General features: G+C 49.3%; 1 protein-coding gene across 1 annotated transcript; it reads left to right on the top strand.

Moving 5' to 3' along the window:
- Window positions 1-4,406: 4,406 nt before the first annotated feature.
- On the top strand, window positions 4,407-21,752 carry LOC137342777 (taste receptor type 1 member 1-like). Its single transcript, XM_068006955.1, has 6 exons — window positions 4,407-4,594; window positions 7,924-8,221; window positions 13,851-14,651; window positions 16,110-16,322; window positions 20,250-20,370; window positions 20,830-21,752. Exons 1-6 carry the CDS (start codon window positions 4,407-4,409, stop codon window positions 21,750-21,752), a joined length of 2,544 nt encoding a protein of 847 aa, XP_067863056.1.
- Window positions 21,753-23,374: the final 1,622 nt, after the last annotated feature.

Here is a 23,374-nt window from a genome sequence, read left to right as displayed (position 1 = left end):
TAGTGTAAGTAACAAGGTAGGATTAAAAGTCTTGGGTAATTTTATAATCTTCACCACATTCAAAACACTGATGCTTCCTACATAAGCAACCCATTTCATCCAATGTTGTGCACAAGTGGAGCAGTGATTTTCTGTATGTGAAACTCTAATCTCCTTTGGTAGGATCTGTTGCTATTGTTAGCTATGGCTCAGTGGTAGGACTCTCTCCCTCTCCTGAGTTAAAAGGTTGTGGTTCAAGTCCCACTTGAGATTTGAGCCCATAAGCCAAGCTGACATTCCTGCTGCACCCACATAAATACTGTGGCTGCAAGAGCAGGTCAGAGGCTGGGTATTCTGCAGCAAGTGACTCACCTCCTGACTCCCCAAAGCCTTTCCACCATTTACAAGGCATCAGTCAGGAGTGTGATGGAATACTCTCCACTTGCCTGGATGAGTGCAGCTCCAACAACACTCAAGAAGCTTGACACCATCCAGGACAAAGCAGACTGCCTGTTTGGCATCCCATCCACCACCCTAAACATTCACTCTCTTCACTGGCGCACAGTGGCTGCAGTGTGTACCATCCACAGGATGCACTGCAGCAACTTGCCAAGGCTTCTTCAACAGCACCTCCCAAACCCACGACCTCTCCCACCTAGAAGGACAAGGGCAGCAGGTGCATAGGAACACCTACTGCCTATATATTCCCCTCCAAGGAATCCTCAACATCCTCACTTGGAAATATATCACCATTCCTTCATTGTTACTGGTCAAAATCCTGGGACTCCCTAACACCAATCTGGGAGAACCTTCACCACACGGACGGCAACAGTTTGAGAAGGTGGCTTATCACCACCTTCTCAAGGGCAATTAGGGATTGGCAATAAAGGCTGGTGATACCTGATGCCCACAAATGAATAATTAAAAAAAATCATTGTTTTCTGACATGAGGGCTTCAGTTACCCTGCAGATAATGCCACTAGTTAGATGGTCAACACAGGGGCTGGCGATGGTGCTGGATGTTATGCCGGATGCTCCATATTCAGGATTCCCTCTCTTGAAGGAATTGACTTACTAAACTTGATAAAATAAAGAAGCCAATAAAACTGTGAACAATCCAATTGATGTTTTTCTCTTCCATCCCACTCCTTCCTGCTGAAAATGGATTTTCTACCTTAACAGTTAATGGAGGTGTGTTGGTAACTGCTGGTTCTATGCTACAGGATGTGGCTCTACTCTCTAGGTTTGCTCTGAGGTTGATGCTATATTTAGTGATCAGTCAGCGAAAACACCTCATGGATACTGAGTTGGAACCTTCTGCACTGGAAGAGGGGAGAAAAGTAGACCATCAGTTTAGGGACTTAATTTACCAACTCCTGCACTGGGGAAGTGAGTTCACCAGGTGTCCTGTGAATACTGATATCCTGCAATTTCCTAGCAACCCAGAATGCACCCTCCTGATCAACCGACTTGCAATTAGGGGTTATGAGGTCATCTTCCTTTTATCTTTTCTTTGTCCCCCTCTCTTTCACTCATTCACCCCCTACCCCCCTTCAAAAAAAAAACAAGACGACCCTGGACTAAACAAATCACATCCTATTGCTGTTTGTGGACCTTGCTGTGTGCAAATTGGCTACTGCATTTCCCTACAACACAACAGTGATTACACTTCTGATGTACTCCATTGGCTGTGAAGCACTTTGGGATGTTCTGAAAGGCACTATATAAATGAAAGGTTGCTCTTTTGGTAGGAAGCTCTCCTTATCTCCCTACAGCAAGGTTCCTGCACACCTAACTATAGGGAGGTGGTGGAATAAAATGACAACGTGGATTGAATGGGGAAATGTGGAGTTACATACCAGGACGGTGTAAATTTTCCACAGGTGTTGCTTATCTGCCTGGGAGCGACAACTCCCTTCCCATGGTGTCCAATGTTCTAACCAATTAATTTCCCAGACAAGGTCGACCCATAGACATCAAAACAATGGGCCAACCCGTTTAAAAGAACACTGCTCTTTTTGTGGAATAGGCTTGGGAAATCTAGCATTTCAAAGCAACAGGAGTAGATTCCAAGGCAATCTGGGCACAGTCCCTGAGCTTCTACATTGCAGGTTAGTGACGGCCATGTGCTGTGGGGCTGGAACCATAACCCTTGTGATCAGTGTGTGAATCAAATGGAGGTGATCTGGTCTCTACGGAGACCCAAGCAAGTATCAACGTCTAAGGAGTCCCAGAGACAATTACAAAACAAGTAGCTGGAGCCCAGCAAAGGGTGATTATATTCCATTTGCAATCTGTAGCCATGGAGCTGTGGTCTCCTTGAACAAACAAAATCTACCTCCTTTCTTTGCATACTTTATATTAAAAAAACACAAACAGCGCTGCTACATGCAAACCTGTCAGGCAGGGCTGTAGTTCTGGAGAACCAGCATCAATTTTTATTTAAATTCTAAAATTAGTCACAATAAATGCTAACAAACCCATCAATACACACAGTACAACAGGGAAATAAACTCCAGCTCTTGAGTGAGATACAGCCCAGCCCACAGTCCTGCCACTCCCCATAATCATCCCTAACTCTCCATTTCTCTGACTCTGGCCTCTTGTGCATTCCCCTCCCACCTTTTGCCTCACTGCTGGCTGCCATGTCTTCGTCCACCCAGGCCCCACACTCCCTAAACATCTGGAGTGACCTCAGGATCTGTGCAGCAAATGGGACGAGTCTGTGTCCCAACAACAACAACTTGCATTTATATAGCACCTTTAACGTAGTAAAACATCCCAAGGTGCTTCACAGTAACATTATCATACATAATTTGACAATGAGCCACATAGGGAGATATTAGGACAGGTGACAAGAGGTAGTTTTTAAGGAGCGTCTTAAAGGAGTGGAGAGGCGGAGAGGTTTAGGGAGGGAATTCCAGAGCTTAGGGCCCAGGCAGCTGAAGGCACGGCCGCCAATGGTGGAGCGATGGAAATCGGGGATGCGCAAGAGGCCAGAATTGGAGTAACGAAGAGATCTCGGAGGGTTTTAGAGGGACGAGGCCATGGAGGGATTCGAAAACGAGGATGAGAATTTTAAAGTCAAGGTGTTGCTGGACCGGGAGCCAATGTAGGTCAGCGAGCACAGGGGTGATGGGTGAACAGGACTTGGTGCGAGTTAGGATACGGACAGTAGAGTTTTGGATGAGCTCAAGTTTACGGAGAGTAGAAGTTGGGAGGCCGGCCAGGAGAGCATTGGAATAGTCAAGTCTGGAGGTAACAAAGGCACGGATGAGGGTTTCGGCAGCAGATGGGCTGAGGCAGGGGTGGAGGTGGGTGATATTACAGAGGTGGAAGTAGGCGGTCTTGGTGATGGAGTACTGCATTCAGTTCTGGGCACCGTACCTCAGGAGGATATATTGGCCTTGAAGGGGGTGCAGCACAGATTCACCAGAATTATACCGTGGCTAAAAGGGTTAAATTATGAGAACAGGTTGGATAGACTGGGCTTGTATTCCCTCGAGATTAGAAGATTAAGAGGTGATCTAATTGAAGTGTTTAAGATGATTAAAGGATTTGATGGGATAGATAGAGAGAAACTATTTCCTTTGGTGGGGGGAGTCCAGGACAAGGGGGCATAACCTAAAAATTAGAGCCTGTCCGTTCAGGGGTGATGTCAGGAAGCACTTCTTCACACAAAGGGGAGTGGAAATCTGGAACTCTCTCCCCCAAAAAGCTGTTGAGGCTGGGGGTCAATTGAAAATTTCAAAACTGAGACTGATAGATTTTTGTTAGGTAAGGGTATTAAGGGATACGGAAGGAAGGTGGGTAAATGGAGTTAAGATACAGATCAGCCGTAATCTAATTGAATGGTGGAACAGTCTCGAGGGGCCGAATGGCCTTCTCCTGTGCCTATGTTCCTTCCATGTGATTTGAATATGGCTGAAACTTTAATTACACAGCTATTGGTTTTAGGAACTTTTGAGAGTTAGGAGCACTCTAGCCCAGTAACAGGTGAGCCCAGTTGTTGGGTCAGGAAGTTTTCCTCCATTAATGACTCCTGTCCCTGTCCTTCACGAGGGAAAACAGGCTGAACTTTTCTCTCAAACGGTAATGGAGTTGTGGAATGGGGGAGGCCATTGAAACAGGCAGTATAAATGGACTCAAGTTAATTACATATCCTCCCGGAGAGAGAAGAAATTGAGGAGTATGGTGAGCAAGTGGGTAAGATGAGGTTGGTCTTGGTGAGTTGGAGCTGGATTCAGATTACTGTGGGCGGCCATGCCTTGTTTGCATAGTTACCTGTCTGTTTGTAGTTCACAGATAATTTGCAAATGTTCCATTATTAAACGAGTGGATTTTCTTTTTTTTGCCCGTCATTGAACTCTGCATGTTGAGTGACTGTTAATACCAGAGCCTGAGTGAATGGTTTGTACTGATTAACAATGCTGCTCATTGTGTTACTTGTTCTGATTGCCCATGCACCAGGACACTCTGGGACCGAAGGGGGAGATTCGGACAGTCCTTGGACAGAGTTCGAGTTGCCCGGAGACTACATCACTGGCGGTTTGTTCAGTATTCACTTTGATGCACAATATCATCCGGACAAGCCTAAAACTCCCAAATGTAAAAGGTAAGAAGTTCCATTGTTATATTTTTAAAAATTCATTCATGGGATGTGGGCGTCACTGGCAAGGCTGGCATTTATTGCCCATTCCTAGTTGCCCTGAGAAGGCAGTGGTGATGGTTTTGTAGTTTAATACAACTGAGTGGTTTGTTTGGTCAGTTAAGGGCCAACCAAGTTGATGTGGGACAGGAGGCGCAGATAGACCAGATCAAATTAGGTTTCCCTCCCTAAAGGGCATCAGTGAGCCAGTTGGGTTTTTAACGACAATCCAACAGCTTCACGGCCACTTTTAGATTTTTATTTCCAGATTTTGTTTTAAACTGCCGCGGGACTGACATTCTCTGGACTATTCGTCCAGTAACATAACCACTAACACTACCGTACCCTTCGAGCAAACTTGCTTGTTTTAGTAAACTTAAAATGATTCAGACTAGAAAGTCGCAGGTTCAATCCCGAGTCTGTGTCGAGTTAGCTGATCTCCAGTGGGACACTGGTTGAATGTTACAAATAACCCCTTATAAATCAGAGTATTTTCTAAATGGTGAGAAGCTCGGAACTGTGGATGAGCAGAGAGATTTAGGGGTCCAAGTACAGAAATCACTAAAAACTAGTGAACAGTTACAAAAAAATTCAAAAGGCTAATGGAATGTTGGCCTTTATCTCATGGGGTCTGGAATACAGAGGGGTGGAAGTTACATTTCAGTTATATAAAGCTCTGGTTAGATCCCGTCTGAAGACACTGCCTTCATTTCTGGGCACCGCACCTCAGGAAGGATAGATTGACCTTGGAGGGGGTGCAGCGCAGATTCACCAGAATAATACCGGGGCTAAAAGGGTTAAATTACGCGGACAGGTTGGATAGACTAGGCTTGTATTCCCTCGAGATTAGAAGATTAAGGGGTGATCTAATTGAGGTGTTTAAGATGATTAAAGGAGATGATAGGGTAGATAGAGAGAAACTATTTCCTCTGGTGGGGGGAGTCCAGAACAAGGGGGCAGAACCTTAAAATTAGAGCCTGTCCGTTCAGGGGTGATGTCAGGAAGCACTTCTTCACACAAAGGGGAGTGGAAATCTGGAACTCTCTCCCCCAAAAAGCTGTTGAGGCTGGGGGTCAATTGAACATTTTAAAACTGAGGTTGATAGATTTTCGTTAGGCCGGGGTATTAAGGGATACGGAACCAGGGCAGGTAGATGGAGTTAAGATACAAATCAGCCATGATCCAATTGAATGGAGGAACAGGCTTGATGGGCTGAATGGCCTCCCCCTGTTCCCATGTTCCTAAGGGTACTGGGTGAGGACAGGGCTATGATTCTCTGCGTGATCTAACACCCCATCAACACTCACACATCAGGAGTGGTCACTTGACCAAGGTGCTGGAGGACAGTGAGTGACCATGGGACTTGTACCTCAGTGAGAGTGACCGCCCTCAGGGGAGGAGGAGAGAAAATAGGAGGACATGAAATTAAAGTTAAAAAAGAAAAGGTAGTGAGAGTGTGGGCAGGATTCACACAGCCAAATATCAGAGTGAGGGAGGCAGAAAAAATAACATTCCCAACTGAGAAATTGTGTCATTGGGATTGGCTTTGTGAGCAACAAACTGTTTCCTTATAAATACGCAGAGGGTGTAATATGTGAGCTGGGACATGTCCAGGTCTGTCCCATGAACCTCTGTAACTGAGGGGGGCTCCGTGCTGAATATAAAGTTGCAGCATTTCTGTGGGGGCAGAAACGTTGCATCCAACTTGGTCTCCCCACCCTCGGACAGCGGTGGGGCAGCATGTCTCCTGGTATAGGCACTGGTCCCTATACCACCCCAGTGTAGGTACCAGACCCCTGTAACCCCCCTTCCCCCACCAGTGTAGGTACTGTTCTGCTAAAATAACTGAGAGAATTCTAATCATGTTGAGTGTCCATGAGCTGTCATTGCATCGTCAGGGCCCCACACAACAACAACAACAACAACAACTTTAATCTCCCCTCAGCCTCCAGTGTAGGAGGTTACAGAGATAAGGAGGGGCGAAGCCATGGAGGGATTTGAACACGAGGATGAGGATTTTAAAATCGAGGTGTTCCCAGACCGGGAGCCAATGTAAGTCGGCGAGCACAGGGGGTGATGGGTGAACGGGACTTGGTGCGAGTTAGGATACGGGCAGCAGAGTTTTGGATGAGTTCAAGTTTATGGAGTGTGGACGATGGGAAGCCGACCAGAGAGCATTGGAATAGTCCAGTCTAGAGGTAACAAAGGCACGGATGAGGGTTTCAGCAGCAGGTGGGCTGAGGCAGGGGTGGAGATGGGCGATGTTAGGGAGGTGGAAGTAGGCGGACTCAATAATCAGTCACACACCATCCTCATCAGTGGGGGTGCAAATCACTCAGCGCAACATCAGTAATGAACACATTACTGAATTTGTACAGAAAGTCCTCTGTTACTGTTTTAATGAAGGAGTTACTAATGTTCCATAGGGCAATATTTCAACCTAATTGTTCTCTTCAGGGTTATGGATTGCCCTTGCAATGGTTCATCACCAACGTGTTCTGAAGTCTCTGAGCTTGTAACGGTCAGTGGGAGGCCCTCTCACCTCTGAGTCAGAAGGTCGTGGGTTCAAGCACCAACCCAAAGACTTGAGCCCAAAATCTAGGCTGAACCTACAATCCTCCGAGATCTCTGCGCTCCTCCAATTCTGGTCTCTTGCGCATCCCTGATTTCCATCGCTTCACCATTGGCGACCATGCCTTCAGCTGCCTAGGCCCTAAGCTCTGGAATTCCCTCCCTAAATCTCTCTGCTTCTCCACCCCTCTCTCCTCCTTTCAGATGCTCCTTAACCAAGCTTTGACCAAGCTTTTGGTCACCTGTAGGGATATCTCCTTTTGTGGCTCGGTGTCAAATTTTGTTTGATTATCGCTCCTGTGAAGCTCCTTGGATGTTTTACTATGTTAAAGGCGCTATATAAATGCTGTTATTGCTGTTGACACTCCAGTGCAGTACTGAGGGAGTGCTGCACTGCCGGAGGTGTTGTCTTTCAGATGAGACATTGAACTGAGGTCCTGTCTGCCCTCTTGGGTAGACGTGAAAGATCCCATGATACTATTTAGAGGAAGAGCAAAAGATTCTCCAGGTGCCAACATGCATCCCTCAACCAAACACCACCCAAACCGATTAACTACTGATTCACCTCCTTACTGTCCACAAATTGGCTGTTGGGTTTGGCCAGATAACAACACCACCCACACCTCAAAAATTAAACCGCTGGCTATGAAGCGTTTTGAGAACAACGCGGGGGTGTGATAAGTGCTGTAAAAATTCTTCCTTCCTTTTCTCATTCTGTCCATCAGCTTTGCCTCGGCCGGTTATCGCCATTTTCAAGCGATGAGGTTTGCTGTGGAGGAGATAAACAACTCGAGCGAGCTCCTACCCAATGTAACTCTGGGGTATCTGATCTTCGACAACTGCGCCTCACCCATCAATGTCAAGGCAGTGTTCGACTTTGCGTTGGGCAACTCCCGATGGGGAGCCGAGGAGTGCCAAGGTCTCGTCGGTTGCCGGCCGAGGGTTTCAGCCATTCTGGGTCCATGGGGATCTGAAGCTGCTCTAGCCATTGCAAGCGTTCTTCATTTGTTTCATATTCCGCAGGTACGTTCCCAACAACTGAGCTCTTTCATTATCAGGACTACAGCTTCAGGGTGACTGATGACATCAATTTCGTTTTATCACATGGGATTCCAGAATTCTTACCGGTGTTTTGGGACCACATTCCATCCATTTTTCCTTGACAGTTGAAGCCGGTATCATTGGCTGTAAACATTACTGCAATGTAATGGAGAGCATTGAAAGGTGGTGGCTCTCTGATTGTCATTTAAGACATGACTTGGCATGGGGACAATAATCAAATGATCCATCGTAGACTGTATATCTTCTGTAAGTGTATCGTTGAGGGCGGTGTTGAGATGTTCAGAACAGGAGACTTCCCTTCCCCCCACCCCCGCCCAGCTACAGACCAGGAGACCTCCCTCTCCCCCCAGCTACAAATCAGGAGACCTCCCTTTCCGCCCAGCTATGAACCAGGAGACCTCCCTCCCCCCAGGTACAGACCAGGAGACCTCCCTCCCCCCAGATACAGATCAGGAGACCTCCCTCCCACCAGATACAGACCAGGAGACCTCCCTCCCACCAGATACAGATCAGGAGACCTCCCTCCCCCCAGATACAGATCAGGAGACCTCCCTCCCACCAGATACAGATCAGGAGACCTCCCTCCCACCAGATACAGATCAGGAGACCTCCCTCCCACCAGATACAGACCAGGAGACCTCCCTCCCACCAGGTACAGACCAGGAGACCTCCCTCCCCCCAGATACAGATCAGGAGACCTCCCTCCCACCAGATACAGACCAGGAGACCTCCCTCCCCCCAGGTACAGACCAGGAGACCTCCCTCCCCCCAGATACAGACCAGGAGACCTCCCTCCCCCCAGATACAGACCAGGAGACCTCCCTCCCACCAGCTACAGACCAGGAGACCTCCCTCTCCCCCGGGTGCAGACCTGGAGACCTCCCTCCCCCCAGGTACAGACCAGGAGACCTCCCTTTCCGCCCAGCTATGAACCAGGAGACCTCCCTCCCACCAGATACAGACCAGGAGACCTCCCTCCCACCAGATACAGACCAGGAGACCTCCCTCCCCCCAGATACAGATCAGGAGACCTCCCTCCCACCAGATACAGACCAGGAGACCTCCCTCCCACCAGATACAGATCAGGAGACCTCCCTCCCACCAGATACAGACCAGGAGACCTCCCTCCCCCCAGATACAGATCAGGAGACCTCCCTCCCACCAGATACAGACCAGGAGACCTCCCTCCCACCAGCTACAGACCAGGAGACCTCCCTCTCCCCCGGGTGCAGACCTGGAGACCTCCCTCCCCCCAGGTACAGACCAGGAGACCTCCCTTTCCGCCCAGCTATGAACCAGGAGACCTCCCTCCCACCAGATACAGACCAGGAGACCTCCCTCCCCACCCCCCGCCAGGTATAGACCTGGAGACCTCCCTCCTCCCAGCTACAAACCAGGAGACCTCCCTCTCCCCCGGGAGCAGACCTGGAGACCTCCCTCTCCCCCAGGTACAGACCACGAGACCGCCCTCTCCCCCAGTTACAGACCTGGAGACCTCCCTCCCCCAGATACAGACCTGGAGACCTCCCTCTCCCCCAGGTACAGACCAGGAGACCTCCCACCCCCCAGATACAGACCACGAGACCTCCCTCTCCCCCAGATACAGACCATGAGACCTCCCTCTCCCCCAGATACAGACCTAGAGACCTCCCTCTCCCCCAGGTACAGACCTAGAGATCTCCCTCTCCCCCAGATACAGACCACGAGACCTCCCTCCCCCAGGTACAGACCAGGAGACCTCCCTCCCCCCACCCCCCCAGGTACAGACCAGGAGACCTCCCTCCCCCCAGGCGCATTCCCTTGGTTTGTGCTGAGTTTTCTGATCTCAGCTATGGTGGCTGTGGTAAGGGGCTGCTACAATTGGACTCAGGATTCCAGGACTACATGGAGGGAAAGGCCAGCTAGGGTTCCCACCCCTGATCGCTATTCAGTGATCCTGCAGAAGAGTGTTTGGAATTGGTTGTTATGCCTTTTATAGTTGAATAGCCCAGCAACACTCACTGTCTAGGTAATAAAAAATGATCACTTGAGTGAGGTACCAGAGGGCCCCAGGTGTCCATGGAACCACACCCTGTAAAGACTAACTGTCTTTGGGACTGCAGGATAGGAAACTGGGGGGACGGGGAAGAATGTCCATCTCAACAAGAACAACTTGCATTCACTGTTAACCTGGTAAAAACGCCCCAAGGCTCTTCACAGGAGCAATTATCAAAGTAAATTTAACACTGAACCACATAAAGATATATTAGGACAGGTCAAAGATGTAGGTTTTAAGGAGCGTCTTAATGGTGGAGAGAGAGGCGGAGAGGAGGAGAGGCGGGGAGGCGGAGAAGAGGAGAGGCGGAGAAGAGGAGAGGCGGAGAAGAAGAGAGGCGGAGAAGAAGAGAGGCGGGGAGGAGGAGAGCCGGAGAGGCGGAGAGGAGGAGAGGCGGAGAGGAGGAGAGGCGGAGAGGAGGAGAGGCGGAGAGGCGGGGAGGAGGAGAGGCGGGGAGGCGGAGAGGAGGAGAAGAGGAGAGGCGGAGAAGAGGAGAGGCGGAGAAGAAGAGAGGCGGAGAAGAAGAGAGGCGGGGAGGAGGAGAGGCGGAGAGGAGGAGAGGCGGAGAGGCGGGGAGGAGGAGAGGCGGGGAGGCGGAGAGGAGGAGAGGCGGAGAGGAGGAGAGGCGGAGAGGAGGAGAGGCGGAGAGGCGGGGAGGAGGAGAGGCGGGGAGGCGGAGAGGAGGAGAGGCGGAGAGGCGGAGAGGAGGAGAGGCGGAGAGGCGGAGAGGAGGAGAGGCGGAGAGGAGGAGAGGCGGGGAGGCGGAGAGGCGGAGAGGAGGAGAGGAGGAGAGGAGGAGAGGCGGGGAGGTGGAGAGGCGGGGAGGCGGAGAGGCGGAGAGGAGGAGAGGAGGAGAGGAGGAGAGGCGGAGAGGAGGAGAGGCGGAGAGGCGGGGAGGTGGAGAGGAGGAGAGGCGGGGAGGCGGAGAGGAGGAGAGGCGGAGAGGAGGAGAGGCGGAGAGGAGGAGAGGCGGAGAGGAGGAGAGGCGGGGAGGCGGAGAGGAGGAGAGGCGGGGAGGCGGAGAGGCGGAGAGGAGGAGAGGAGGAGAGGCGGAGAGGAGGAGAGGCGGAGAGGAGGAGAGGAGGAGAGGCGGAGAGGCGGGGAGGTGGAGAGGAGGAGAGGCGGGGAGGCGGAGAGGAGGAGAGGCGGGGAGGCGGAGAGGCGGAGAGGAGGAGAGGAGGAGAGGCGGAGAGGAGGAGAGGCGGAGAGGAGGAGAGGAGGAGAGGCGGAGAGGAGGAGAGGCGGAGAGGCGGAGAGGAGGAGAGGCGGAGAGGCGGGGAGGCGGGGAGGTGGAGAGGAGGAGAGGCGGAGAGGAGGAGAGGCGGAGAGGCGGAGAGGAGGAGAGGAGGAGAGGCGGAGAGGAGGAGAGGCGGAGAGGCGGAGAGGAGGAGAGGCGGGGAGGCGGGGAGGTGGAGAGGAGGAGAGGCGGAGAGGAGGAGAGGCGGAGAGGAGGAGAGGAGGAGAGGCGGAGAGGAGGAGAGGCGGAGAGGCGGAGAGGAGGAGAGGCGGGGAGGCGGGGAGGTGGAGAGGAGGAGAGGCGGAGAGGAGGAGAGGCGGGGAGGTGGAGAGGAGGAGAGGCGGAGAGGAGGAGAGGCGGAGAGGCGGGGAGGCGGAGAGGAGGAGAGGCGGAGAGGAGGAGAGGCGGGGAGGTGGAGAGGAGGAGACCTTCCTCAGCCCAGTTTAGTTTCCGCTCCTGACATAAATTCTGGATATGAAAGTTGACGAATATCAGACTGTGGGAGGATTTCAATGGTCCAACGGTGAAGGGGGGAAATGGAGAGACAAATGTCCTAAGAATTTTCCAAATATTGATTTTCCATTGGATTCTAACACTCTGGGTTGGTTAGCAAATGAGGTAACAGTGAGCACAAGACTGACAATAATCTCCTGGAGTTTGCTAGATTGCTGTCGGTATTTGGGGACGAGTTCCCCAGGTTGTCCTGAATAGGTCCCAGATCTCTCTCTACCCCCAGGAGTTAATGTTACCAGAAGTTGAGGAGACTGAGGCATGAGTTGGATCATCACATGATTGGGTGAACATGGATGGGCCTGATGGGCTATTCTGACTCTCTTTGTATGTTTGTATGTAATCCATCTGATCTTTTCAGTAAGGTTGCCACACGCAGGGGCGGGTGATATGGAGGGGTCACTGCATTATGCTTCATCTTTGGAGCTGGGTTTGAGTTTGTCTAGACTACTGGGATGAAAGTTTTGTTTGCTAGATCTGCAGGTCCTGAAGGAAATGAGTTTGGGGCAGATTCAATCCAGTTCCTAGCATGCAGGGGCCACAGCACAGAACTGGCCAAGATTTGGGCAAATTGGTACGAAATTGGGAATCTGAGCCGGGGCTAAGGATCGCTGGCGTGGGAAGCAGAAACTTCAGACTGTAGGTGTCAGGGCTGCCCATGTGTTTCAAACTGAGTTGCATTGTTGGGGGAGCGGAGAGGGAGAGTGTTATTCAGCATCTGACTGTGCTATCTCGACTTGGCCCAGGACTGCCTGATGCTAACAATGGGTGTCCTAAACGAAAAATATTCCATTCCCCAGCGTAAACATCTCTCTCCTTGAAGGGCACAAAAATATACCAAAAATAAAATTAAAGCAAAATACTGTGGATGCTGGAAATCTGGAATAAAAACAGAAAATGCTAGAAATACTCAGCAGGTCAGGCAGCGTCTGTGGAGAGAGAAACAGTGTTAATGTTTCAGGTCAAAGACCTTTCATCAGAACTGGAAGAAGTTAGAGATTTAACTGTTTTTAAACCCTATCACAGACCTTTCCCTTTGTTCTTTCCTCCTCCCCCCACTTTTCTCTGGCTCCGTACTTGCTTATAAATGGTTAAATCTCTAACTTCTTCCAGTTCTGATGAAAGGTCATCGACCTGAAACATTAACTCTGTTTCTCTCTCCACGGACGCTGCCTGACCTGCCGAGTGTTTCCAGCATTTTCTGTTTTTATTCCAAAAATAAAATTGTTGTAGAAAGAAAAGCTTGTGTTTATTTTGTGCCTTATCACGTCTCAGGCACGTCGGGAAACATTTTGTGTACAAGGAATAATTCTGTAGTATAGTGACAGTTATGTAAAACAAGTACTGCAGCCATAACCCTGGATAACAGGATCCCATAGGAGCACTGAGATGGATGACCTGTTAACCTGTTTATTTGGTGGTGTTGGTTGTGGGAGATTGTTGGCTGGGTGCAGGGAGAACTCCCTGTCCTTCCAATATCAACATGGGACCTTCCATCCCCAACCCGAGCCACTGCATGGCAGACAACCCCAGATCTGCACCTCCAGCAGTGCTGCACTCCCTCAGTACAGCACCGGAGAGTCAGGTTAGTTTATATTTTGTACAGGTTACAGGGGTACTTTATAAGTCCAGCATGGATAGACGAAGCTGGATTAAGGCTGAATGACGGTAAGATCTATAATCAGCTAGTGATGCAGTCATTGGCCACTGAAAAATATTGTCTATAAAAGACCCTGGGGGTGCATTTGTGATTCTGAACTTGTTTCCAGCGATCAAAAGATTTAAGTAGCCGTGGTTTTCCATTCCAGATCAGCTATGGGGCCTCCAATGAGAAACTGAGTGACAAAGTCCTCTTCCCGTCATTTTTCCGGACCATTCCAAGTGACCGCAATCAAGTGGAGGCGATGGTTTTATTAATCCAGAGGTTTGGCTGGAACTGGATCTCTGTTATTGCAAGTGATAATCAATATGGTCAAGATGGAAAACACAGGGTGATAGAGTTAGCTTCTACGAGGGGGATCTGCGTGGCATACCAGGGCATAATCCACGATCATGAGACTACATCAGAGCATGCAGTCAGCAAAATGATCACCCACATCGGCCGTAGCAACCCCAACGTGATTGTTCTGTTTTCTGACTTAATCTCTGCTCGAACATTCTTTCAAGCAGCGGTTGACGGGAATATCACGGGTAAAACGTGGATTCTAAGCGAGTCTGTTTCTGAGGAGGGAATCATTTCAGAAATACCTAATGTTAAAAAGACTGGCACTTTCTTGGGCATTTCAGTCAAACGGGGACCAATGCCCGGTTTTGGAGAATTTGTAGCTAAAGCAATTGCTGCCCAGAATCCAGTGATTGATCAGGATCATTCAACCTCAGCGAGGAAAGCAGCAAACAGCAACATCAGCGCCCAGGAGAACTGTGCTCAGATCTGCACTGAGTGTCGTCACTTCACTTCTGCCAGTCTTCAGACTATTTTGGGACCTTCAGGTTGGGGTATCTCCTTTAATGTGTATTCTGCCATGTATGCAGTTGCTCATGCTCTGCACCATCTCCTGCAGTGCGACTCAGGATCCTGTGACAAGTCTAGAATATTCTTACCATCTCAGGTCAGCACTTCATGTGGTACCTTACTGAGAATACAGTTGAAATAATATTCCCAACTCTCGCTCTCTCTGCTTCCTGAAAGCACGGATTCTGGGTGGGATTTAGGTTCTGAAGGAATGGTTAACTATCCTAAGAGGTCATCTTTCATGGTTCAAAGCCGGCATTTATTGGCCATCCCTAATTGCCCCTTGAGAAGGTGGTGATGGGCCGCCTTCTTGAACCGCTGCAGTCCGTGTGGTGAAGGTTCTCCCACAGTGCTGTTAGGTGGAGACTTGTACAACTGAGGGGCTTGCTCGGTCATTTCAGAGGACAATTATGAGTCAACCACGTTGGTGAGGGGCTGGAGTCACATATAGGCCCAGGCCGAGTAAGGATGGCAGGTTTCCTCCTCTAAAGGACATTAAAGAAGTTGGGTTTTTACTACAATCCGACAGCTTCTTGGTCACTTTTACTGACACCAACTTTTTAATTTCTAGATTTTTAAAACTGAATTCAAATTCTCAAAGTGTCATGGTGGGATTTAAATTTGCTTTCTCTGGAGTACTAGCCCAGTAACATAACCACTACACTACCGTACTGTGAGCCCGGACAGTAAGTGCCAGTAGGATATTTGTTGATGGAGGGCATTCTAGCAGAGCCTGATACTGGCCTCGTCCGACATCCACACACACACACACTCTCCATCAGGGGCCACTGGTCAGTAGTCAGGAGCAGGAAGGCCGCTGATTGTCCCCCAGCTCCGGAGCACTGAAGCCCCATTATATCCCCTCCTGCTGCCCCAGCTCAGATTTGCTAACTCAGACCAGGGACTGAACCAAAGACTTTTTAAGGAGAAAAACTGTTTTGAGTCACCCAACGTATAAGGTATTTGGGCCACAGACACACAAACACATGTGTGTGCACACACATGCTCTCACATACACACAAGCACATGTGTGTGCATGCACATGTTCTCACTTACACATGAGCACATGTGTGTGCATGCACATGCTCTCACTTACACATGAGCACATGTACATGCATGCATACACACATACTCTCACATGCACAGACACATGAGTGTGTGTGTTTGCACATGCACTCATACACAGACACACAAGCACATGTGTGTGCATGCACATGCTCTCACTTACACATGAGCACATGTACATGCAAGCACACACGCATACTCTCACATACACATGCATCAACATGTACACAGACACATAAGCACACATGTGTGGACACATACTAACAGCCATACACGGATGCACACACATGTTTGTACACACACATGCCTACATAGCGACACGCATACATGTATATATGAACACACACACATTCAGCAGTGTCCTGGAGGTGATACTGTCACTCATTGGGTCATCTCCTTGTGAAAGAGATGGTTTCTCTTCGATTCTATTCAGGACACAGTACCACCAACGGGGACCAGACAGACTTTCATAATTCTAATTTTCTTTCAGCTGCTGGAGAGTTTGAAAAGAGTAAACTTCACTCTTCACAACAACCTGATTTATTTTGATGAGAATGGAAACCCTTCGATGGGTTATGAAGTGATTGTGTGGGACACTGAAAATGGAAGCTTGCCCTATAAAGTGATTGGATCCTACACACCCAGCCCAGGCCGACTCACCATCAACCAATCCCTGATCAAATGGAATTCTGCAGTGGGAACGGTAAATTATCTCTTTTAATCTTGGAATTCATTGTTCCCTGTCCAACCCAAAGCTGCAAACAGTCGCATTCCACGGTCCACGTTAATCGGTGTCTGCTTTAATTGTCCCGGCTGTCTCCATCTGCGATCTTTCACATGTAGGCTTGGGTAGGGGTGAGTCTTGGTCTGCTCCATAACAACAGCTTCTATTTATACAGGGTCTTTCATGTAAGGAAATCTCCTGCAGCAAGTCACAGAGCAGGTGATGGACGCCGAGCAGGAAGTAGGAGAGAGGTTGCCCTTGGCCAAAGAGATAGTTTTTGAGCAAACGTTCGAAGGAGGAGAGAGTGAGGTAGTGAGGCGAAAGGCTGCGATGGCTGAGGGCTTGTCCACCAGTAGCACAGAAGAGGGTGGAGCGGGACACAATAAACCAAAGGCCAGAAGAGAAGTGGGGTAGGGGAGGGACTTAGGGTGGAAGGAGATTGTTGGGGCAGTGTGGAGTGGGGATATGGAGGGGTCTGAAGAAGGATCTGAGGATTTTGAAGTCGATAAAATGGTGACAGTGAGCCAGTGGAACTTGCAATCAGGGACAATAACAACGTTCATCCTGGGTCCAAACTCCAGCCCCTGGTCTAATTACGGCCTGCAAACCCTGGGAATTCTAGCCCAGGAAGCCTGGGCAACTGAGTTTTTGTTTGTGGTTACATTTCTTACTCACTTGTCCTGTTTGAATTTTGTGCATCCTTTAGAGCTTTGAAAAAGCCTGTTTTAAGAGTTATTGCCTCATTGGTGGATAAATCCCAATCAGAACACCAAGATCTGTTATTTTCAGCAGTTCAGGATATTAACGGGAAACAGGGGGCTAAATTTTATCTCTGACGATCTGTGATTAAACTTTATCATGGTACAGATCTGAACGGCCGGCAAAGACAAAAATCTCTGACACTCCCAACCTCCGCTACCCTGGCACACCTTCAGTCCCTGAATCAGGTAGACACCAGGCTCCTAACAGGTGCCTCGGAGAATGGTGAAAGTAGAACTGTCAGCATGAGGGAGATGTTAGGAGTGAGATTTATGGTCCAGAAGTGTGAGGCAAATCAGAAACCCCTTAAAACAAAAAAAGGGTGGCACTGCGAAATTTAGAGCCCCCTGGTTGTCTAGAAGTATACGGGGCAAGATAAAGCAGAAAAAGAAAACTTATGATTGTCACAGAAAACTAAATACTGCAGAAAGCCCAGAGGAGTATAGAAAATACAAGGATGACGTAAAAAAGGAAATAAGGAAAGCAAAGAGAGGGCATGAAAAAATATTAGCTAGTAAGATTAAAGAAAACCCAAAGATGTTTTATTAAGAACAAGAGGATAGCTAAGAAAAAGGTGGGACCTATCAGGGATGATAAAGGTAACTTGTGTGTAGAAGCAGAGGATGTGGGTAGGGTTTTAAATGATTATTTTGTCCCCGTATTCACAAAGGAAAGGGATGATCTGGACGTAGTAGTAAAAGAGGAGAGGTGTGAAATATTGGATAAGGTAAACATAACGAGAGAGGAAGTACTAGAGGGACTGGAATCCTTGAAAGTTGATAAGTCACCAGGGCCGGATGGATTGTTTCCTGGGCTATTGAAGGAAGCCAGGGAGGAAATAGCGGATGCTCTGAGGATCATTTTCCAATCCTCACTAGATACAGGGGAGGTACCGGAGGACTGGAAGACTGCAAACGTAGTACCATTGTTTAAAAAGGGTACGAGGGAAAGGCTGAACAATTATAGGCCGGTCAGTCTTACCTCGGTGGTGGGCAAACTATTAGAATCAATACTGAGAGATCGGATAAACTGTCACTTGGAAAGGCATGGTTTAATCAGGGATAGTCAGCATGGATTTGTTCAGGGAAGGTCATGCCTTACAAATCTGATTGAATTCTTTGAGGAAGTGACGAGGAGGATTGATGAGGGTAGTGCAGTGGATGTTGTCTACATGGATTTTAGTAGGGCATTTGACGAGGTCCCACATGGCAGACTGGTCAGAAAGGTAAAAGCCCATGGGATACAGGGAAATGTGGCGAATTGGATCCAAAATTGGCTCAGTAACAGGAAACAAAGGGTAAAAGTCGATGGATGTCTTTGTGAATGGAAATCCGTTTCCAGTGGTGTGCCACAGGGCTCAGTGTTGGGTCCCTTGCTGTTTGTGATATATATTAATGATTTGGACTTGAATGTAGGGGGCATGATTGGCAAATTTGCAGATGACACAAAAATTGGCCGTGTAGTTGATAGTGACTAGGATAGCTGTAGACTCCAAGAAGATATCAATGGGTTGGTGGAGTGGGCGGAAAAATGGCAAATGGAGTTCAACCCGGAGAGGTGTGAGGTAATGCACTTAGGGAGGGCAAACAGTAAAAGGGAATATGCAGTAAACGGGAATATATTGAGAGGGGGAGAGGAAGTGAGAGGCCTTGGAGTGCATGTGCACAGGTCCCTGAAGGTGGCAGTACAGGTAGATAAGGTTGTGAAGAAGGCATACGGAATGCTCTCCGTTATTAGCCGAGATATAGAATACAAAAGCAGGGATATAATGATGGAACTGTATAAAACGCTGGTAAGGCCACAGCTGGAGTATTGTGTGCAGTTCTGGTCACCACATTACAGGAAGGACGTAATTGCTCTGGAGAGAGTGCAGAGAAGATTTACAAGAATGTTACCAGAGCTTGAAAATTGCAGCTACGAGGAGATGAGAAGGCTGAGGGGAGACTTGATTGAGGTGTACAAAATTATGAGGGGCCCAGATAGAGTAGACAGGAAGTACCTGTTTCCCCTAGCAGAGAGTTCAAGAACTAGAGGACATAGATTTAATCTGATTGGCGGAAGGATTAGAGGGGACATGAGGAAATTCTTTTTTACCCAGAGGGTGGTGGGTGTATGGAATTCGCTGCCTGAATTGGTGGTAGAGGCAGGGACCCTCAACTCTTTTAAAAAGTACCTGGACCTGCACCTAAAGTGCTGTAAGCTGCAGGGCTACGGACCGAGTGCTGGAAGGTGGGATTAGAATGGGCACCTGGTTGTTCTTCGAGCCGGCGCGGACACGATGGGCCGAATGGCCCCTTTCTGTGCTGTATCTTTTCTATGGTTCTATGATTCTACCTGGAGCTGGGGTTATGTTTAAGAGTGAGATATATTCAAACCAATCCGAAGTGAGGGAGTGTTGATGGGCCTGGGCACCTGACCGTTCTCTGGTGCTCGTTTGGGGATCATGTTAGTTGGCTGGAAGGCCCCACCATTGATAAAACTGCCTGATCAATACTGAATCTAATCATTCACTACGTCTGCATTATTGATTACCAGCAAGGTGAAGTTTGTAGACGCAGGACAGCCCTCACCAGGTCCAGTAATTCAAGGCCAGGCTTGGGTTGTGAACTCTCTAGGATTGGCCAGGAATTGAGGGTTAATCTCCAGGGCACCGCTGGGAGCAAAAACCCAGGAGAAAAATGATAGGGACATTAAAAAAAATCGTGTGTTTTTCACATTTTCTTTGAACACTTCTGATTATTGGTTTTCAAAATATTGCAGATGGGAATAAAAAGGCTGTTTGACCGACAGTCAAGAATCATCTGATTGGGTAATTGTAATTTCACTTTCGAATCAGTCATGAGGAAGGCGGGGCATTGTGAGGATGGACGTGTCGGCTACCATTGGAAGGGGGGGGGGCGGGGCTGGGCGGATGGAGGCAGGAGGTCGTGTGATGAAACCTTCAGGAATACGTCCAACCAGAGTTGGCAACCCCCAGACCAGGGACCACTCTCAAGGCTGTCACTGTGTCCTACTTCCTGGGTCAGCACAAGATATAAATTGGCCATGATAGAAGGACGATGCTAAGCCCTCGGGCTGAGATCCACATCACACACATGGGCCTACATCCGGGTTAGAGATTGACTACTGGTTAACTTGTTTAAACAGGTCCCTACGTCGAATTGCTCCAGGGAATGTGAACCAGGCCAGAGGAAGAGACGGGATGGGTTTCACCCCTGCTGCTTCTTGTGTGAAAACTGTCCTGCAGGGACCTCCCAAGTGAATGCTGGTTTGTACAACATAATCATTCTACTGAGATCTGAAGATTGGGTCAGGAAGGGGGAGTTTCACCTTGGAGTATCAGTGAAATGGCAGAAAGCTAATAACAGGGGTCACTGTGAGTAGCCACATCTTGAAGACTCCCTCTGGTTGGCTGTGTCAGCTTGGCTCAGCTGGTCACACTCTCGCCTGAGTCAGAAGGTTGCTGGTCAAGTTCCACTCCAAGGTCTGAGCCCATGATCTAGACTAACGTTACAAGGAGGGAGTGCTGTACTGTCAGAGGTGCCGTCTTTCAGATTAGAAGTTAAACGAAGGTCCTGTTCCCGCATGCCGGCACGGACATGATGGGCCAAATGGCCTCTTATGCGCTGCAAGCTGACAGCCAAAGGTTACATATTTCAGGGGGAGGGACTGTGCTGGACGGACAGGTAGCGAATGCTGCAGATTTAACCTGTTGTCATTTTTACAGAATGTGAGGCCTGTTCTTTGGACCAGTGGTCACCTGAGAAGAGCCTGACCTGCTACAACAGGTCCATGACTTACCTACGATGGGACAGCAGTGTTTCCATTGTGTTGTCAGTGATGTCAGGCGCCGGACTCTTAGTAACCACCGGGATCACCCTGATCTTCATCCTTTACCTCAACACTCCCGTTGTCAAGGCTGCGGGGGGAAAGCTGTGTTTTCTTATGCTGGTCTCGTTGGCATGTGGCTGCTGCAGTGTGTTCCTCTTCATTGGTAAGCCAAGCAACATGGCCTGCAGCGTGAGGTGGCCTCTCTTTACCGTGAGCTTCACGGCCTGTCTGGCTTGTATATTCGTCAGATCTTTTCAAATAGTGTGTATATTTAAAATGGCCACCAAGTTGCCTAAGGCCTATGATTACTGGGTTAAATACAATGGGCAGTATGTGTTTGTGGTTGGAAGCACAAGTCTTTCAGTCATCCATTGTTCTGTATGGATGGTCCAACAGCCTGTAGTGACTGTGATTAACTATCGCCTTTCTCAAAGGGAAATGTTCCCACTGTGCACCACAGACAATGACCTCACAATATTAATGTTGGGTTTTGTTTACATCGGTGTGCTGAGCTTGCTCTGTTTTGTCTTTGCTTTCTTGGGAAAAGATTTGCCAAAGAATTACAACGAGGCCAAGTGCATCTCCTTCAGCATGGTCCTGTTCATCGTCTCCTGGAGCTGCTTCATTCTCATCGTCATCTCAGGTTTTAAGAAACATCTCCCCATGGCCCAGGCCCTGGCTACTCTCCTCAGCTTGTATGGAATTGTGGCTGCATATTTCCTCCCTAAGTGTTACATCATTCTGTTTAAACCCAAGTGCAACACAACTGCATTTTTCCAAAACTGTATACAGGACTATACAAAGAAGAGAGCTGCCTAGTAACCCAAGGGTGGGATGGGTGATGGTTGGGATGGTGATGGGTGGGATGGGTGATGGGTGGGATGGTGATGGTTGGGATGGTGATGGGTGGGATGGTGGTGGGTGGGATGGTGATGGGTGGGATGGTGATGGGTGGGATGGTGGTGGTTGGGATGGTGATGGTTGGGATGGTGATGGTTGGGATGGTGGTGATTGGGATGGTGATGGTTGGGATGGTGATGGGTGGGATGGTGATGGTTGGGATGGTGATGGGTGGGATGGTGGTGATTGGGATGGTGATGGTTGGGATGGTGATGGGTGGGATGGTGGTGGTTGGGATGGTGATGGTTGGGATGGTGATGGTTGGGATGGTGATGGTTGGGATGGTGATGGGTGGGATGGTGATGGGTGGGATGGTGATGGGTGGGATGGTGATGGGTGGGATGGTGGTGGTTGGGATGGTGATGGTTGGGATGGTGATGGGTGGGATGGTAATGGTTGGGATGGTGATGGGTGGGATGGTGGTGATTGGGATGGTGATGGTTGGGATGGTGATGGGTGGGATGGTGATGGTTGGGATGGTGATGGGTGGGATGGTGATGGGTGGGATGGTGGTGGGTGGGATGGTGATGGGTGGGATGGTGATGGGTGGGATGGTGGTGGTTGGGATGGTGATGGTTGGGATGGTGATGGTTGGGATGGTGGTGATTGGGATGGTGATGGGTGGGATGGTGATGGTTGGGATGGTGATGGGTGGGATGGTGGTGATTGGGATGGTGATGGTTGGGATGGTGATGGGTGGGATGGTGGTGGTTGGGATGGTGATGGTTGGGATGGTGATGGGTGGGATGGTGATGGTTGGGATGGTGATGGGTGGGATGGTGGTGATTGGGATGGTGATGGGTGGGATGGTGATGGGTGGGATGGTGGTGATTGGGATGGTGATGGGTGGGACGGTGGTGGTTGGGACGGTGGTGGTTGGGATGGTGATGGATGGGATGGTGATGGGTGGGACGGTGGTGGTTGGGACGGTGGTGTTTGGGACGGTGGTGGTTGGGATGGTGGTGGTTGGGATGGTGATAGTGTGATCATGGTTGTGAGATTTCTTACATTCTTTATTTTTATTTTGACTTAATGTTCATGTGACTATTTTCTTATTTCTCCAATATTCTTCCCTCCTCTCCCAAAGGTATAGTTCCACAGGCCCTGATTCTCACTAGGGTATAGTTCTTTCCTTCTCTCCCTCCTACCTCCCTTTGTCTCTCTATTACCTCTCACTTTCTCTCTCGCTTACCTCTCCCTTTCTCACCTTTCATTCTCTCTCTCCGCTCTCTCTCTCTCTTTCTCTCCCTCATATTTCCTTTCTCTATTTCCAGATAGCACAGGGCAAGTGAATAGTTCCCCTATTTGCACCAAGTCCCAGGATCAAGGACTTTCAGCTTATTACTGGGGACGAGAGGACCCTGGGCCGGGTCCATCTGCCCATTTGTAGTTCACTCTGTCTATCCCAGTTCATTCCATGCACCAGTAGCCGTCAGTGCAAATTTGGTGGGATATTTGGTAACAGAGCTGACGCTGTAATTTGAGTTAGCCCAGCAGCGGTATGGGTAACTCTGGAGCCAGATTAGAAGAATGTACAATGA

The sequence above is a fragment of the Heptranchias perlo genome, chromosome 26 (assembly GCF_035084215.1).
Source record: "Heptranchias perlo isolate sHepPer1 chromosome 26, sHepPer1.hap1, whole genome shotgun sequence".
Classification (NCBI taxonomy): Eukaryota; Metazoa; Chordata; class Chondrichthyes; order Hexanchiformes; family Hexanchidae; genus Heptranchias; species Heptranchias perlo.
Note: the sequence above shows the minus strand (reverse complement) of the source record. Positions and strands in the feature narration are given on the sequence as shown.